Below are 17066 nucleotides of genomic sequence, written 5' to 3'. Positions count from 1 at the left end.
TTCTCATTTGACTGTCACAGGTGCACCGTGCCGATGAGAGACAAAGAAGGAAAACAAGACTACAGGTGGGTACTCCTCTTGTCAAAATACCGTTCTCTGTTTGGCTCGTATTCCAGGCCCACTTACAGACCGACACAGAGATCCTGGGTGGCTTTTAGGAACCACTTCTGTTGTCGTCTCTGCACGGTGGAAGATCCAGGGGTCCTGGTTTATGTGTGTCCTGAGACGAAGAGCATTTTGATTTGGGAGCCGTGGAGTACCTTATTTGACAGGATTCAACGGCTGGAAAACACTTAGGCACTCACCTCGTCAGAGCTGTTCCAACTGAGCCGAGAGGATGGCCGTTGAGGGGGGACCCAGGCTGATCTCGTGCTTACTTTCAGTGACAAAGTCAGTCACGCAAGGACTGTAAGAAGGTAGAAAAAAGAGCTGTATATGTTAATGGCAGTTCCCGTCACATCTCAGGTAATACTGTTTAACAAGTTAGACTTAATATGAGATCCAGAAACAAAGCAAATGAGAAGAGTAGCTTTGGGGACTTCCCTGGTGGTGTCCAGTGGCTAAGATCTCACCTTCCTGTACAGGGAGGAGGAAACATTGAAACAATGATCCCCTGATTAGGGAACTAAGATACCATGTGCCTCGACAGCCAAAAAAACATAAAGCAGAAGCAATATTTTAACAATTTCAATAAAGATTTTAAAAATGTTCCACATTTTAAGAAAGGAATAGCTTAGGGTAAATTGAGCCTCTTGTTTCTTCCCCTGTTTATCAGACTGCAAAAGTTAAAAGTTTAAGCAACAAAGTGGTGGAGGTTGGCACTTTACTTTGTGAAGTGCAGGAAGATATGAGAGTAGCCATTGCTGCCGATGAGGAATGAATATAGCATCGTGATTTAGGAGGGAGGCAGCTCATAAACCCCAAGAGTGGACGTCACCTCGAGGACACCTCTCATGTGTCTGCCAGAGTCACCCTTGCTCTCATTACAGTGGTCTCTCTAGGTTCAGTCTGTTCTTCCCAAGAAACTTCTTTGTTTTCCCGTGTGGCCCCCACTGTGTTGGTGCTGCTCTCTCGCTGAGCATGGTGTTGGCTTTTAGCAGAGTCTGGCTTCAGGTTGCTCCCCTGGGTTAATAGATGAGGTTTGGGCAGCCTCCCTTTGCTTTCCTCTTGCCTTCAGAAGTCAGGCTGATTCATAGCACAGATTTGGCATTGAGGTGATGAGTTGCTTGCATTTCTGATCTATTTCCTGGGAGCCACCATTTATTCAGCGTAACCCTGCTTCTGCATAAGCCCTCTGACAAGTATGGGCAGAGGGAAAAACGTTAGATGCTAGAATAGACAAAAGGGAAGGACACCTTAGTTTGACAAGAGCTGATGCAGTGATGCAGCGTCCGCATTTTTTTAATTGACTTTTTTATTGCAGTTTTAGTTTTCCAGCAGAACTGAGTGGAAATTAGAGTTCGCATATACTTCTTGGTGTATGCTGTATACCTCCCCCCCACCCCAACACACACACACACACACACACACACACACACAGAGGTTTCCTCTTAAAACATCTTGCATTAGTGTGTAATGTGGTAAATTTGTTAAAATTGATGAACCAGTATTGATTCCTTGGTAGTAACTGAAGTCCATAGCTTACCTTAGGGTTCACCCTCATGTCGTCTGTTCTGTGGGTTTAACAGGCGTGTGACGGCATGTGTGCACCGTTACAGTCACACAGAGTGGCTTCACTGCCCTGAAACCCCGCTGTGTTCCCCTAGTCATCCATCCCTCTCGCCTACCTTCTGCATTTTATTGGGTTGGGCCAGACGTTCTTTGGGGTTTTTCCATCAGATGTTATGGAAAAACTTGAACAAACTTTTTGGCCTAGCCAATATTTAGCAAAGTCCATTTATTTATTCCAATTCTCAAGAAAGAAGGTTTCCCTTTCATAAAAACTGCTTAAAATACTGAAAATTTTAAAGTGGGTGAAACCACCTTTCTTCCTAAAAAGTAAGTTGCTCTTATTTGGTTCTGTTTTTTCCAGTCCATGTCTTGTTGTGAATATGCACTTGATCCATAACTATAAACAGCAGGGTGGCATCAACCCTGTGCCGCGCCCTTTTCACACAGTGCTCATCTATAAGCATGGAGAGTGCTGGATGCGGCGGTTCTGATGTTACATTTGTGCAAGTACTAGTTCCTGGAAAAGCAGGAGACTTGATGTGGGACTCCAAAAGCTATTCGTAGCGGCATCTGTAGACAGAGCTTCACATCGACTGTAGTTTGTCTCTTCCAACTCAGCCCAGCACGGAGAGTCAGGCTGTCTCCTCTCTGCACCCAGGTTCATGCCGGAGCCCAACCTGCCCCCGCTGCTGCTCTACGACTCAGGGTCCCTCCCCTCCGGCGCAGACCCGCAGCAGGTGATCAACATCGACAGGCTTCGCGAGCGGCTGCCCGAGCTGCCCCGCGTGACCCGCGAGAGGCTCGTGCGGCAGTACGGGATGCTGCCGGAGCACAGCTGCGCCCTGCTGGTGGGTGCTGCCAGAGGCTGCGGGCGCCCCCGGGCGGGCGGGGGGCTCCGGGTGGAGTGCGGCTCCGGGTGGAGTGCGGCGGCTGCGCGGTGCCAGGAACCAGGGCGCTCGCCTTCCTCACCAGCCTCTAGGGTGGATGCACCTCTGAAGACCCCCGAGGCGGGCTCCTCGGTCAGTCACTTCTCGCGTGTAGACTTGCAGAGCTGCTCGCAGCAGCCGTGGAGGCTTCTTGAAGACAGTCCGGATGTTCCGGATGGCTCTTCACTTGTCTCTCTGCAGGACCAAAGGAAATCAATATGTAGGCTTTCTGGATGTCTGGCGGTGTTGAACCATGCCAGGGTCTGGCAGGAAGTTGGGTTCTCACAAAGCAGACAGTTGTTTTACCAATTGTAGAAGAAACGTTTATTCCGCACGAAATGCTGCCAAACGCCTCGGTCCTTGGAGGGGACCTCTGAAGGGGCCGTTAGGAACCTGACAGCGTGGAGATGTGCTCAGGGATTTTCCATCCTGTCTAGGGCTGCGGGGCTCAGCGGTTCCGTTGGTCACGCCACGTTAAAGTGGCCCGGCATCCGTGAGAGTGGTGTGGCGTCCCCGGTGTCTTCTGCCTGTCTGTCAGGGAGGCTGTGCGGAGGTTCTCCGCGGCGTCTCTCAGGGACAGGCTGTCTGCCGCACTCATCGCCTGGAGCACGGAATCTCTGGGAAGTCTGGGCTGTTGCACTGTGATTGAGGGGTAACTGAGCAGGGATGTTAGGATATTCATGTTTGTGCATATGTTTACACACTTCAGTGACAAAACCCTGCCGTTTCTGGTACATGGTAGGCGAGCGAGTGCTTATTGAATGAATGAGTCTGTTTATCGTCCATAAATCAGCTCATTTGAAAAACATCAGAGAGTATAGAAAACTCGGTTTTGTCAGATCGACCTGGAGAAGACACACGCGTCCCAAGAGTCTTCAGGGTAGTAGGCATCTGTATGAGACTCACAGGCAGCCTTGTTCACCGTGTCAGACATGGTAGGTTCTTTTCTCACGCTGCAGGCCGAGTGGCTCGCCGCCTCCCGTGCACTCCTGTTGTATCTTACCCACACCTCTGTGGCGATTGTGTCGCTGTATTCGAATTCTTTATTAATTGGTGTGTTTTGTTCCGGCAAGGACTGTCTCATCTGCTCGCTGTGTCAGCACTGCTGAACGCCAAGCCTGTGTGTGAACCAGCGAGCAGCTTGTTCAGAACACCTTTTAACTTGAAACCTCTTAGAATTCACACACTGTTCCCAAGTTGATGTAACAAACCCCGAATTTTAGTCTCACACACCTTCCCCACCATCTTGAATTTCCAGCCCACTTGAAATCAATTTCAGAATGAACACTGAATGCTAAGTTCTAGTCCTGCATTTTGTAATGTATTTGCCAAATTCTGTAAGGATGATAGAGGGCACAAACTGAGGCTTCTCAGCCCCAGAGATAGTGTTCACCTCCAGCAAGTTCTCTGAAGCAGACACATGTTCATGTCTGTGTCCCAGGCTCCACTTCTGTGTGTTTCAAGCGCCTCAGCCGCAGAGGCCTTGCAGAAATGTTTGCAGATGGTGGCAAGTGAGTGAGTTTCTGATTTTTTCATAGTTTAAGGCCCTGTTTTGTTGTCGTGTGTTGTTATTAAGTCGGTAAGTTGTGTCCAACTCTTTGACCACGTGGGCAGCACGCCAGGCTCCTTTGTCCTCCACTATCTCCCAGAGTTTGCTCAGATTCATGGCCATTGAGTCGGTGATCCTAGCTAACCATTTCATCCTCTGCCACCCTCTTCTCCTTTTGTCTCAGTCTTTCCCAGCTTCAGGGGCTTTTCCACTGAGTTGGCTCCTCACTTCAGTCATGTCTGACTCTTTGCCACCCCATGGAGTGCAGCACGCCAGGCCTCCCTGTCCATCACCAACTCTCGGAGCTTGCTCAATCTCATGTCCATTGAGTCAGTGATGCCATCCAACCATCTCATCCTCTGTTGTCCCCTTCTCCTCCCACCTTCAACTTTTCCAGCATCAGGGTCTTTTCTAATGAGTCAGTTCTTCACATCAGGTGGTCAAATTATTGGAGTTTCAGCTTCAGCATCGGTCCTTCCAATGAATATTCAGGACTGGTTTCCTTTAGGATAGACTGGTTTTATCTCCTTGCAGTCCAAGGGACTCTCAAGAGTCTTCTCCAGCACCACAGTTCAAAAGCATCAGTTTTTTGGTGCTCAGCCTTCTTTATCTCACATCCACACATGACTGCTGGAAAAACCATAGCTTTGACTATATGGACCTTTGTCGGCAAAGTGATGTCTCTGCTTTTTAATACCCTGTTTTGGTTTATCATACCTTTCCTTCCAAGGAGCAAGTGTCTTTTAATTTCATGGCTGCAGGAACTGTCCACAATGATTTTTGGAGCTCAGGAAAATAAAATCTGTCGTTGCTTCTATGTTTTCCCCTTCTATTTGCCATGAAGTGATGGGACCAGATGCTATGATCTTAGTTTTTTGAATGTTGAGTTTCATATCAGCTTTTTCACTCTCCTCTTTCACCCTCATCAAAAGGCTCTTTAGTTCCTCTTCATTTTCTGCCATTAGAGTGAACTTCCAGATGTATAAGAGGGTGTTTGCTATGACCAGTGCATTTTGTTGGCAAAACTCTATTAGTCTTTGCCCTGCTTCATTCCGCATTCCAAGGCCAAATCTGCCTGTTACTCCAGGTGTTTCTTAACTTCCTACTTTGGCATTCCAGTCCCCTGTAATGAAAAGGACATCTTTTGGGGGTGTTAGTTCTAAAAGGTCTTATAGGTCTTCATAAAACCGTTCAACTTCAGTTTCTTCAGCGTTACTGGTTGGGGCATAGACTTAGATAACTGTGATATTGAATAGTTTGCCTTGGAGATGAACAGAGATCATTCTGTCGTTTTTGAGATTATATCCAAGTACTGCATTTCGGACTCTTTTGTTGACCATGATGGCTACTCCATTTCTTCTGAGGGATTCCTGCCCACAGTAGTAGATATAATGGTCATCTGAGTTAAATTCACCCATTCCAGTCCATTTTAGTTCGCTGGTTCCTAGAATGTCGACGTTCAGTCTTGCCATCTCCTGTTTGACCACTTCCAATTTGCCTTCATTCATGGACCTGACATTCCAGGTTCCTGTGCAGTATTGCCCTTTACAGCATCGGATCTTGCTTCTATCACCAGTCACATCCACAGATGGGTATTGTTTTTGCTTTGGCTTCATCCCTTCATTCTTTCTGGAGTTATTTCTCCACTCATCTCCAGTAGCATATTGGGCACCTAATGACCTGGGGAGTTCCTCTTTTGGTATCCTATCATTTTGCCTTTTCATGCTGTTCATGGGGTTCTCAAGGCAAGAATACTGAAGTGGCTTGCCATTCCCTTCTCCAGTGGACCACATTCTGTCAGACCTCTCCACCATGACCCACCTGTCTTGAGTTGCCCTGCAGGCATGGCTTGCTTTCAATGAGTTATACAAGGCTGTGGTCCTAGTGTGATTAGATTGACTAGTTTTCTGTGAATATGGTTTCAGTGTGTCTGCCCTCTGATGCCCTCTTGCAACACCTACCATCTTACTTGGGTTTCTCTTACCTTGGGCGTGGGGTATCTCTTCACAGCTGCTCCAGCAAAGCACAGCCACTGCTCCTTCCCTTGGACAAGGGGTATCTCCTTACCGCCACCATTCCTGGCCTTCAGAAGAATCTACACATGGACATCACCAGATGGTCAACACCGAAATCAGATTGATTATATTCTTTGCAGCCAAAGATGGAGAAGCTCTATACAGTCAACAAAAACAAGACCAGGAGCTGACTGTGGCTCAGATCATGAACTCCTTATTGCCAAATTCAGACTCAAATTGAAGAAAATAGGGAAAACCGCTAGACCATTCAGGTATGACCTAAATCAAATCCCTTATGATTATACAGTGGAAGTGAGAAATAGATTTCAGGGCCTAGATCTGATAGATAGAGTGCCTGATGAACTATGGATGGAGGTTCGTGACATTGTACAGGAGACAGGGATCAAGACCATCCTCATGGAAAAGAAATGCAAAAAAAAGCAAAATGGCTGTCTGGGGAGGCCTTCCAAATAGCTGTGAAAAGAAGAGAGGTGAAAAGCAAAGGAGAAAAGGAAAGATATAAGCATCTGAATGCAGAGTTCCAAAGAATAGCAAGAAGAGATAAGAAAGCCTTCTTCAGCGATCAATGCAAAGAAATAGAGGAAAAGAACAAAATGGGAAAGACTAGAGATCTCTTCAAGAAAATTAAAGATACCAAGGGAAGATTTCATGCCAAGATGGGCTCAATAAAGGACAGAAATGGTATGGACCTAACAGAAGCAGAAGATATTAAGAAGAGGTGGCAAGAATACACGGAAGAACTGTACAAAAAAGACCTTCACGACCCAGATAATCATGATGATGTGATCACTAATCTAGAGCCAGACATCTTGGAATGTGAAGTCAAGTGGGCCTTAGAAAGCATCACTACGAACAAAGCTAGTGGCGGTGATGGAATTCCAGTTGAGCTGTTTCAAATCCTGAAAGATGATGCTGTGAAAGGGCTGCACTCAACATGCCAGCATGCCAGGAAAACTTAGCAGTGGCCACAGGACTGCAAAAGGTCAGTTTTCATTCCAATTCCAAAGAAAGGCAATGCCAAAGAATGCTCAAACTACCGCACAATTGCACGCATCTCACATGCTAGTAAAGTCATGCTCAAAATTCTCCAAGCCAGGCTTCAGCAATATGTGAACCGTGAACTCCCTGATGTTCAAGCTGGTTTTAGAAAAGGCAGAGGAACCACAGATAAAATTGCCAACATCCGCTGGATCATGGAAAAAGCAAGAGAGTTCCAGAAAAACATCCATTTCTTCTTTATTGACTATGCCAAAGCCTTTGACAGTGTGGATCACAATAAACTGTGGAAAATTCTTCAAGAGATGGGAATACCAGACCACCTGACCTGCCTCTTGAGAAATCTGTATACAGGTCAGGAAGCAACAGTTAGAACTGGACATGGAACAACAGACTGGTTCCAAATAGGAAAAGGAGTACGTCAAGGCTATATATTGTCATCGTGCTTATGTAACTTATATGCAGAGTACATTATGAGAAACGCTGGGCTGGAAGAAACACAAGTTGGAATCAAGATTGCTGGGTGAAATATCAATAACCTCAGATATGCAGATGACACCACCCTTATGGCAGAAAGTGTAGAGGAACTAAAAAGCCTCTTGATGAAAGTGAAAGAGGAGAGCGAAAAAGTTGGCTTTAAGCTCAACATTCAGAAAACGAAGATCATGGCATCCAGTCCCATCACTCCATGGGAAATAGATGGGGAAACAGTAGAAACTGTGTCAGACTTTATTTTTTTGGGCTCCAAAATAACTGCAGATGGTAACTGCAGCCATGAAATTAAAAGACGCTTACTCCTTGGAAGAAAAGTTATGACCAACCTAGATAGTATATTCAAAAGCAGAGACATTGCTTTGCCGACTAAGGTCCGTCTAGTCAAGGCTATGGTTTTTCCTGTGGTCATGTATGGATGTGAGAGTTGGACTGTGAAGAAGGCTGAGCGCCGAAGAATTGATGCGTTTGAACTGTGGTGTTGGAGAAGACTCTTGAGAGTCCCTTGGACTGCAAGGAGATCCAACCAGTCCATTCTGAAGGAGATCAGCCCTGGGATTTCTTTGGAGGGAATGATGCTAAAGCTGAAGCTCCAGTCCTTTGGCCACCTCATGCGAAGAGTTGACTCATGGGAAAAGACTCTGATGCTGGGAGGGATTGGGGGCAGGAGGAGAAGGGGACGACAGAGGATGAGATGGCTGGATGGCATCACGGACTCGATGGACGTGAGTCTGAGTGAACTCCGGGAGTTGGTGATGGACAGGGAGGCCTGGCGTGCTGCGATTCATGGGGTCGCAAAGAGTCGGACACATCTGAGCAACTGAACTGAATTGAACCAGATGTATAAGCCCTGATTATAGAAACGTATTTTTGTCTCTTCACTTGAGCACTTTTATTAGCATCTTCTATGCAGCAGGTCCTGAGATGGGGACAGAGACGTGTTTTTCATTTGTTGCTTTGCTTTCCAAGAACATGTATATATGATAGCTCAGCTAACCAGCCCCCAGGGAAGATTGCAGTAGATAGTAAATGTATGATGCATGATGCGGGCCGGGAGCCCAGCGGAGGTAGTGATGACCTTGATGGGACAAGTGGGGAAAATTCTCAAGGAGGTGCTGGCTTTTAAGCCAGTTTTATAAGAGCTTTGTTTTTTTTGATGTATTAAGACTGTGCTTGCAGATAATGTATTAGGTGATTCATTTTGCAGTATTTTTTTTTTAATGGCTAGTACTTGAAATTTTCAAGACAAATGAGAAGAGAACTAGTAATATGGAAGGAGGATGATTCAGACAATTTCTTTTCCTGAAATTAGGCACCCTGAGCTGTTGATGACTTAGTAATCATTGGAAGCTGAGTTACTCATAACATGCCCGAACGTGGTATGTTCATGTTTTTTTCCTGTCTTCCTCAGAAACACAACAGATTGCTGAGAAGGGCAGATGCACCAATCTAATGAACCATCTTTCAATTTAAAGAGTGCCTGGGAGTATTCATTAAATCAGTAGCGTGGTGGAGGTGTGCTCTGCAGAGCTCTGACTCCACGCTCCTGCCTTTGGGTCACTGATTAAATTAAGCATTAAGCATACAGTCCTTACTGGTAACACAATCCTTACCCATTAGCGGTTAGAAAAAAAAAAGAAAACTTCAGAGCTTAATTGTTAATTTTTTTTAATTGAAGTGTAGTTAATATACAACGTTATTTGTTACATATGTACAATATAGTGATTCACGGTTTTTCAAGGGTGTATTCCGTTTATTGTTGCTGTAATAGTGGCTGTCTTCCCTATGTTGTACAGCTCTGCCCTTGTCACTGTTCTGTGTGGTGAGCGCTGAATTGTGTGGTAATAGTTTCTCCTTGGCATTTACAAAACTCTAATACAGTCTGTCTTAGCATCCACCACAAAGTCTGGCGCACAGTAGGCATCAGTGAGCAGATGGACAGATGAGTGGATGAATGGGATTCTCACAGTACTCATGAAGCCCTGGGGAAAGCAGCGTTCCTGATAAAGCGTCCCTGTTTCCCAAAGTCAGGTACATAAAGCACCCTTTTGACAGCCCAACAAATCAGGGTGGTACCTGTGTTGCTGAGCTTGGCGGGGAGAAGCCTGGGGTTTCCGCCTCAATCAGGCCGCGTGCGGTGACTGTGCCCCTGGCTCCTAAAGAACTTGTTTCTTCAGGACTTTGGAATCAAGCGTGCATTCTCATGTCACCTCTTAAGCCCGCCTGATAACCCCTCCCACCGTACCCAGCGTGAGTGTTTCTTCCTCATGAAGCATGTCATGTCCCATCTGCAGCTTCAGCCTAGTGAGCTCCCCTTTTTCTCCTCCCTGTGTCAGACTCCCAGATTTCTGACCTCACCTGTCAGGAGTAAGGAATGGACGTATGGAGGGTGAGGTCGAGGCATTAGGATTCTAGAGAAATGAGAGGTCCCAGTAGCAGAGCGAGTCCTTCTCTGAGTCAGTGTGTCCATGAGTAATTGTGAGAGCGGTCATATATGCAGGTGCGTTTTTTTTAGCAGATAATAAAAGGTGATTTCTGTGGGGATGTCTCTTCCTAGACCCTGCTTTGCTGAACAGGGAATCCAGATGAGTTGTTGTCACTGGCCTGATAGGCAGCTCGGGGTCAGTCGAGGCCGTTAGCTAACAGCAGATTCCGCGGTTCCGGGTCCAAAAGTGGACCACTTTCTAATGGAGTCGGTCCTCCCAGCACCCCCTGCGGTGCTGCCGTTCATCTCCCCATTTCTCTGGTGAGGAAGTGCCACCTCTGAGGTTGAGTGTGAGCCACCAAGTGACTCCGCCAGGCCTGAGGGGAGCTGACTCCAGGGCCCAGGCACCCGCTTCTGAGCTCCTGCCTGCTTGGACAGAAGTGGGCCCCAGGGTGCGGTGGGAGTCCTGTTTCAAGTTCATTGCTGTTTTGAGTCACCGAATAGAGAAAACACTTGTTTCCTTGTGTGGGTATTAATACTTTATCTAGCCCCGCTGAGGCTTCATGAAAGAAAGTCATAGAATGTCAGTCCATTTAAACCTTTTTCCCACCCCTCTTGGTTTTTAAGATGCCAGCCTGCCCTATAAATAAACATAAGTGCTGCCTGCTAAATTTAGTGAAAATCAGTCAACTCCAGTGGAAAGCAGAAATTTTGTTCATTTTCCAAGTAGAAAAGCAATGTAAGCTCTCCCACAGTTCTGTTTATTTTGTTTCTTAGACTTTGTGCCTTGGGTACTTGTCCCAACCTGACGGACTATTTGAGAAGGGCCTCCACATAGTGTATGACGTTGGTGGGACAGGTTTGCCTGATGCAGTTGGTGAGAACGCATCTGAGCACTCTGGTTGGCTGGCTGTGTATGAATTCGTGGACAGATTTCCGTGTCATCTGTTGTGAAAGATTTCAGTGGCAGAATGGGCACAGCAGCCCCAATTCAGTGTCTCCTGAGAGCCTGCTGTACTCACCACAGTGCCCTGTGTTTCTTCCCTCAGTCGTGTCCCGACTCTGCGACCCCATAGACTGTAGCCTGCCAGACTCCTCTGTCCATGGGATTTTCCCAGCGAGAATACTGGAGTGGGTTGCCATTTCCTCCTCCAGTACCCTATGCTGTTTTCAGATGTAAGAGCTTCATCTTTTCTGTGTTATGTTTAACTCTCTTGAGTAGCCCTACAGGAAAGATTAACACACTGAGACAGATGCCTTTTTTTTTTTTTTAATATAGTTGATTTACAGTGTTCTGCTCGCTTCTGCTGTACAGCAAAGTGACTGTCACTTTGACAAAGTTATACACATGTATACCGTCTCTTTCCCATTAAGATTTATCCCAGGACAGTGACTATAGTACCTGCGCTATTCCTTCAGCAGGACCTTGTCGTCCATCCGTTCTGCGTGTAACAGTTGTCGTCTACTAACCTCAGACGCCCAGTCCATCCCTCCCCAACTCCCTCCTCCCGTTCGGCAACCACATGTCAAGACAGACACTCTTGACTCCAGATCTCACCTCTGATGGTTGCGGGGCAGGGGGCACTGAGAAGCTTCCTGAAGCTGTTCCTTCCCCAAAGGAAAGAGGAGGGGAGCGGGACACTCGGCCCCAAAGATGGCAGGCACAGTAGTGCCTTCACTGAGGCTACGATACCTGCCTGCAGCCATGCAGACAGCCAGGAACATGCTGCTCCCAGGGAAAGGGCAGCAGACAGCTGCTGCCACATCCAGCACAGGGCAGAGTTTTGGGGACAGCCTACCCGAGGCCCGGCGAGACTGTAGGGAGATACGGCTGTGACCCTCCAAGTCAGTGACTTCTGCCGCCTTGAGTCTGTCTGTCTGTGTGCAGTCTCAAGACACATGGTTTTCTTTGAACAACTTCCTTGCTCAGCCAGTTAGTCCCCATTTAAAGCCATAGTCTTTTGTTTCTGACATCATGGGAAAGGGTACGGTGTCTCCAAGGAAAAGAGAGACAGAAGATATCATGACGATGGCTGGTTGTCAGATGGACTGTTTTCTGAGAGTTTTGCTTGGGGTCTCTTGTTAGCTTGCAATGGCCTGGTTTTCTGTCTGGGTGAATTGCCTATAAAATAATTTCCCATGACAAATATCTGTATATCCCATAAGTAATACTGCTTTAAAGCTAATAACTAAAAAAGCATCTGCAACCTTATTGACTAGTTTTAGACTGCCCAGACTTAGAAGACTCGCCGTCGGACCACAGCTGAAGGAAAATCCATTTGGTCAACATTGTCGCTCGCCGTTTTTGAGCTCCATGCAATTTTCAGAATTGATTTTATTCTTCAGTTTATGAAATCACATCCAGTGCTTGCCAACTTAAGGGTGCTTTCACAGTCTGTGCACGGAAAAAATAGCTGCTATTTTGTTCCGCTCAAGTCGAATCAAAAGACACGTCTTCTAACTTGACTCTTGCAAAACCCACAGTTAGTTCATTCATTTCAAGTGCAGGTGCCAAGGGCCTTTCAGAGGTGGAATCCACCAGGCGCAGAGCCGTCTGAGCGCCAGGCTTGGGGACTGTCAGGGGCTCTGTCCCCAAGCCTATCCTGAAGCCTCATATCCTGTCTGTGGGCTGGTTTCCATTCTGGGACAGTTAACAGAAGACCGCTGTTGAGTTACACAGGTTTCCTCCATGTCATGAGCATTTTGGCAGCACTGACTTTAGGCTCACTGAAGGTTGATTATCATCAGAATTGATTTCTTGACAACATCCTTTCTGCGCCTCATTCTCCCAGTATTTGATTATGCTTGTCTGCTGTCAGCTTTTATTACCTGAGTTATTTGATTTTGATTGTCCAAGGGAAAGTCCGGCTCCCCAGGTGGTTTCCCTCCACATCCCTCCCAGAGTGAGTGCATCACAGACAATGGAACCTCACAGCCAACTGTCTGTGGGTAAGGGGAGTCCAACTCAGATGTGTGCACTTTCTGGCTTTGCTACGAACAGAACACAGGTGAGATTGTTGGGACCAGGGTTTTATTCAGATTTTAAGGGTCCCCACGCCCTCTGGGAATGTGATCCAGAAGTGGAAATTGGACACAATAGGGCTATAAACTCCCCCCGCCCCCGAAAGCATGTACTCTCTGAGTCATACCAGAGGGCACACCGTCGGTGTTTGGGGTCACTTTCAGAGCTGCAGACGCCCATGTTCTTAAAGGTGGAGTGGTGGTTCAGGATTCCGGCTCCCTCCTGACTCTCAGTGGAGAGCGATGCTCCTGTGCCAGCTTCACACCACCCACTAGCCACCTTTGGATTTCCACCAATGACGACTCCTCTGAATGAGTCTGTTTTTTTTTTCCTCACCCCTTGAAGGATTTCCGCAGCCACTGCTTGTTTCCATGAGAAGCAGTGGGAGGCCCCGTTCACCTCTGGACTCAGGTCCTTCCCCACTGCATGTTCCTGTCCTCCCTGGGGCTGAGCCTTGTGCTTTTTGCCCAGGAACCACTGCTCTCTTGGGGCACGCTTGCCTGATGTCCATCTTGTCCCAGAACTAGCATTGATGGGCTTTTCAGGGCCATTTTTCATGAAGTTGTTGGGTCTGTGTTCTGTTTTTCTCACTTTGGAAGAGCGAGTGGACTCGCAGGAATGATGGGGAAGCACAGAGTTTATGTGCAGATTCGGGACCGTCTTCTCCATAGGAACACCCCTCTGCACGGTGACACACGAGAGCCCCGCCCGGTGGGCGCTGCTGCCACTTAGTCGCAGCTGTGGGTCCCCAGGCTGTCAGCCGCTCCCACCACAGCTTCATGACCCGCCCAGTTCAGTGCACTCACTCAGTCATGCCCAACTCTTTGCGACCCTCCCTGTCCATCACTAACTCCCAGAGCTTGCTCAAACTCATGTCCATTGAGTCAGTGATGCCATCCAGCCGTCTCACCCTCTGTGGTCCCTTTCTCCTCCTGCCTTCAGTCTTTGCCAGCATCAGGGTCTTTTCCAATGAGTCAGTTCTTCACATCAGGCGGCCAAAGTATTCGAGCTTCAGCTTCAGCGTCAGTCCTTCCAATGAACTCCTTTAGGATGGACTGGTTGGATCTCCTTGCAGTCCAAGGGACTCAAGAGTCTTCTGCAACACCACAGTTCAGAAGCATCAATTCTTCGGCACTCAGCCTTCTTCACAGTCCAACTGTCACATCCACACATGACCACTGAAGAAGCCATAGCTTTGACTAGATGGACCTTTGTTGACAAAAGAATGTCTCTGCTTTTTAATGTGCTGTCTAGGTTGGTCATAGCTTTACTTCCAAGCGTCTTTTAATTTCATGGCTGCAGTCACCATCTGCAGTGATTTTGGAGCCCAAGAAAATAAAGTCTCTCACTGTTTGCACTGTTTCCCCATCTATTTGCCATGAAGTGAGGGGACCAGATGCCATGATCTTTACTTGTTAAATGTTGAGTTTTAAGCCAGCTTTTTCACTCTCCTCTTTCACTTTCATCAAGAAGATCTTTAGTTCTTCACTTTCTGCCTTAAGGGTGGTGTCATTTGTGTAAGAAAAGTTATTGATATTACTTCTGGCAATCTTGATTCCAGCTTGTGCTTCATCCAGCCTGGCATTTCGCATTATGTACCCTGCATATAACTTATAAGCAGGGTGACAATATACAACTTTGATGTACTCCTTTCCCAGTTTGGAACCTGTTATTCCATGTCTGGTTCTAACTAACTGTTGCTTCTTGATCTGCATATTGATTTCTCAGGAGGCAGGTCAGGTGGTCTGGTATTCCCATCTCTTGAAGAATTTTCCACAGTTTGTTTTGATCTGTACACTCAAAGGCTTTGGTATATTCAATAAAGCAGAAGTAGATGTTTTTCTGGAATTCCTTTGCTTTTTTTGATGATCCAGTGGATGTTGGCAATTTGATCTCTGGTTCCTCTGCCTTTTCTAAAACCAGCTTGAACATCTGGAAGTTCACAGTTCACGTATTGCTGAAGCCTGGCTTGGAGAATCTTGAGCATTACTTTACTAGCGTGTGAGATGAGTGCAATTGTGTGGTGGTTTGAACTTTCTTTGGCATTGCCCTTCTTTGGGATTGTAATGAAAACTGACCTTTTTCAGTTCTGTGGCCACTGCTGAGTTTTCCAAATTTGCTGGCATATTGAGTGCAGCACTTTAACAGCATCATAGTTGGGTCTCAGGTCAAACAACAGGGAGGGAACACAGCCCCGCCCATCGACAGAAAATTGGATTAAAGATTTACTGAGCATGGCCCCACCCATCAGAACAAGACCCAGTTTCGCCCACAGTCAGTCTCTTCCATCAGGAAGCTTCCATAAGTCTCTTATTCCTCTTATCCTTCAGAGGGCCAACAGAGTGAAAACCACAATCACAGAAAACTAATCAAATTGATCACATGAACCACAGCCTTGTCTAACTCAATGAAACTATGAGCCGCGCCATGTGGGACCACCGAAGACAGACGGGTCATGGTGGAGAGGCCTGACCGAATGTGGTCCACTGGAGAGGGGAACGGCAAACCACTTCCGTATTCCCGCCTTGAGAACCCCATGGACAGTATGAAAAGGCAAAAATATATGGCACCGAAAGATGGACTCCCCAGGTCCGTAGGTGCCCAGTATGCTGCAGGAGGTCAGTGGAGAAATAACCTCAGAAAGAATGAAGGGATGGAGCCAAAGCACAAACACCCAGTTGTAGATGGGACTGGTGATGGAAGCAAGGTCTGATGCTGTAAAGAGCAATACTGCATAGGAACCTGGAATGTTAGGTCCACGAATCAAGGTAAATTGGAAGTGGTCAAACAGGAGATGGCAAGAGTGAACACTGACATTTTAGGAATCAGAGAACTAAAATGGACGGGAGTGGGTGAATTTAACTCAGATGACCGTTGTGTCTACTACTGTGGGCAAGAATCCCTTAGAAGAAATGGAGTAGCCATCATCACGAAGGAGTCTGAAATGCCCCACCTGCCCAGTTAGGTATAAACATGTGCCTTGGTCACCCACATCGAAGTAGTTAGAATGCAGGGAAACAGGAGGAGCTTGACACCAACACTCTGAGTGACCACGGGGTTTGTTTTGTAGCCTCAGGGATGCTGCTGAAGCAGGCAGCGTCCACGAGAGCATGCCCCCTAACTTCTCTGGGGAGGGTGTGGAGGCACACCAGTCATCCTCCCAGCCGCGGGAGCCCTGAATAGGAAGGGGGTGCCACTGTTGTCCCCCAATCTGGGAGCCAGTGTGTGTCAGACCCAGTGGAGAGCGCCACGGGGTTTAGACAGCCTTGGCAACAGCAGCACTCGAACCTGCCATTTTCTCCTCCTGGTTTCTAAGCTGTTTGCTAAGGGCCTTTGCGACATTTTTACTATGCTAAGAACCTTTGAACAGCTGGCGACTCTCAAATAAAACAATGAAAATGATAGGGAAACATGTTCTTTGGATGGGCAATTTGCTGTGTGTCGTACCCAGCCCTAGTGGGTGCTCAGCTTCAGTCCCCAGGAAGACGGGGTGTGACTGTCCTCCAGTAGCAGCATCGGAACCTGGGGGACGGGTACAGAGTCCCAGCCCTGCTGGTTTCTTGTGTCCGTGTTGGGGTTGGATGCGTTAGTGTAGAGAAAGCTCCTCTAATTGTTGCAGTTGGAACTACCATGAGCATCACTGGCAGCAGAGGCAGACCCCTCGTGTGGCTGGTGATGGAGCAGGTAGTCAGGCAGTGGGGCCAGCTTGGGCTCACTCCCTGCCACCGCACTGGGGCCAGCTTGGGGCTCAGTCCCTGCCACTGCAGTGGGGCCAGCTTGGGGCTCAGTCCCTGCCACCGCAGTGGGGCCAGCTTGGGGCTCAGTCCCTGCCACCGCAGTGGGGCCAGCTTGGGCTCAGTCCCTGCCACTGCAGTGGGGCCAGCTTGGGGCTCACTCCCTGCCACCACAGTGGGGCCAGCTTGGGCTCAGTCCCTGCCACCACAGTGGG

General features: G+C 47.6%; 1 protein-coding gene across 2 annotated transcripts in view; it reads left to right on the top strand.

The window, feature by feature from the left end:
- The window catches only part of GATB (glutamyl-tRNA amidotransferase subunit B), a 97006-nt gene that overhangs the window by 55519 nt on the left and 24421 nt on the right, over positions 1 to 17066 (top strand). For both annotated transcript variants that reach the window (XM_013970498.2, XM_018061600.1), the window contains 2 exons: positions 21 to 65; positions 2330 to 2519. In XM_013970498.2, coding sequence (XP_013825952.1) covers positions 21 to 65; positions 2330 to 2519 — 235 coding nt within the window. The remainder of the gene's footprint in view (positions 1 to 20; positions 66 to 2329; positions 2520 to 17066) is intronic.

This window comes from Capra hircus, chromosome 17, assembly GCF_001704415.2.
Source record: "Capra hircus breed San Clemente chromosome 17, ASM170441v1, whole genome shotgun sequence".
Lineage (NCBI taxonomy): Eukaryota > Metazoa > Chordata > Mammalia > Artiodactyla > Bovidae > Capra > Capra hircus.
The sequence above is the reverse complement of the archived record's forward strand: the minus strand, read 5'-3'. Positions and strand labels throughout refer to the sequence as shown.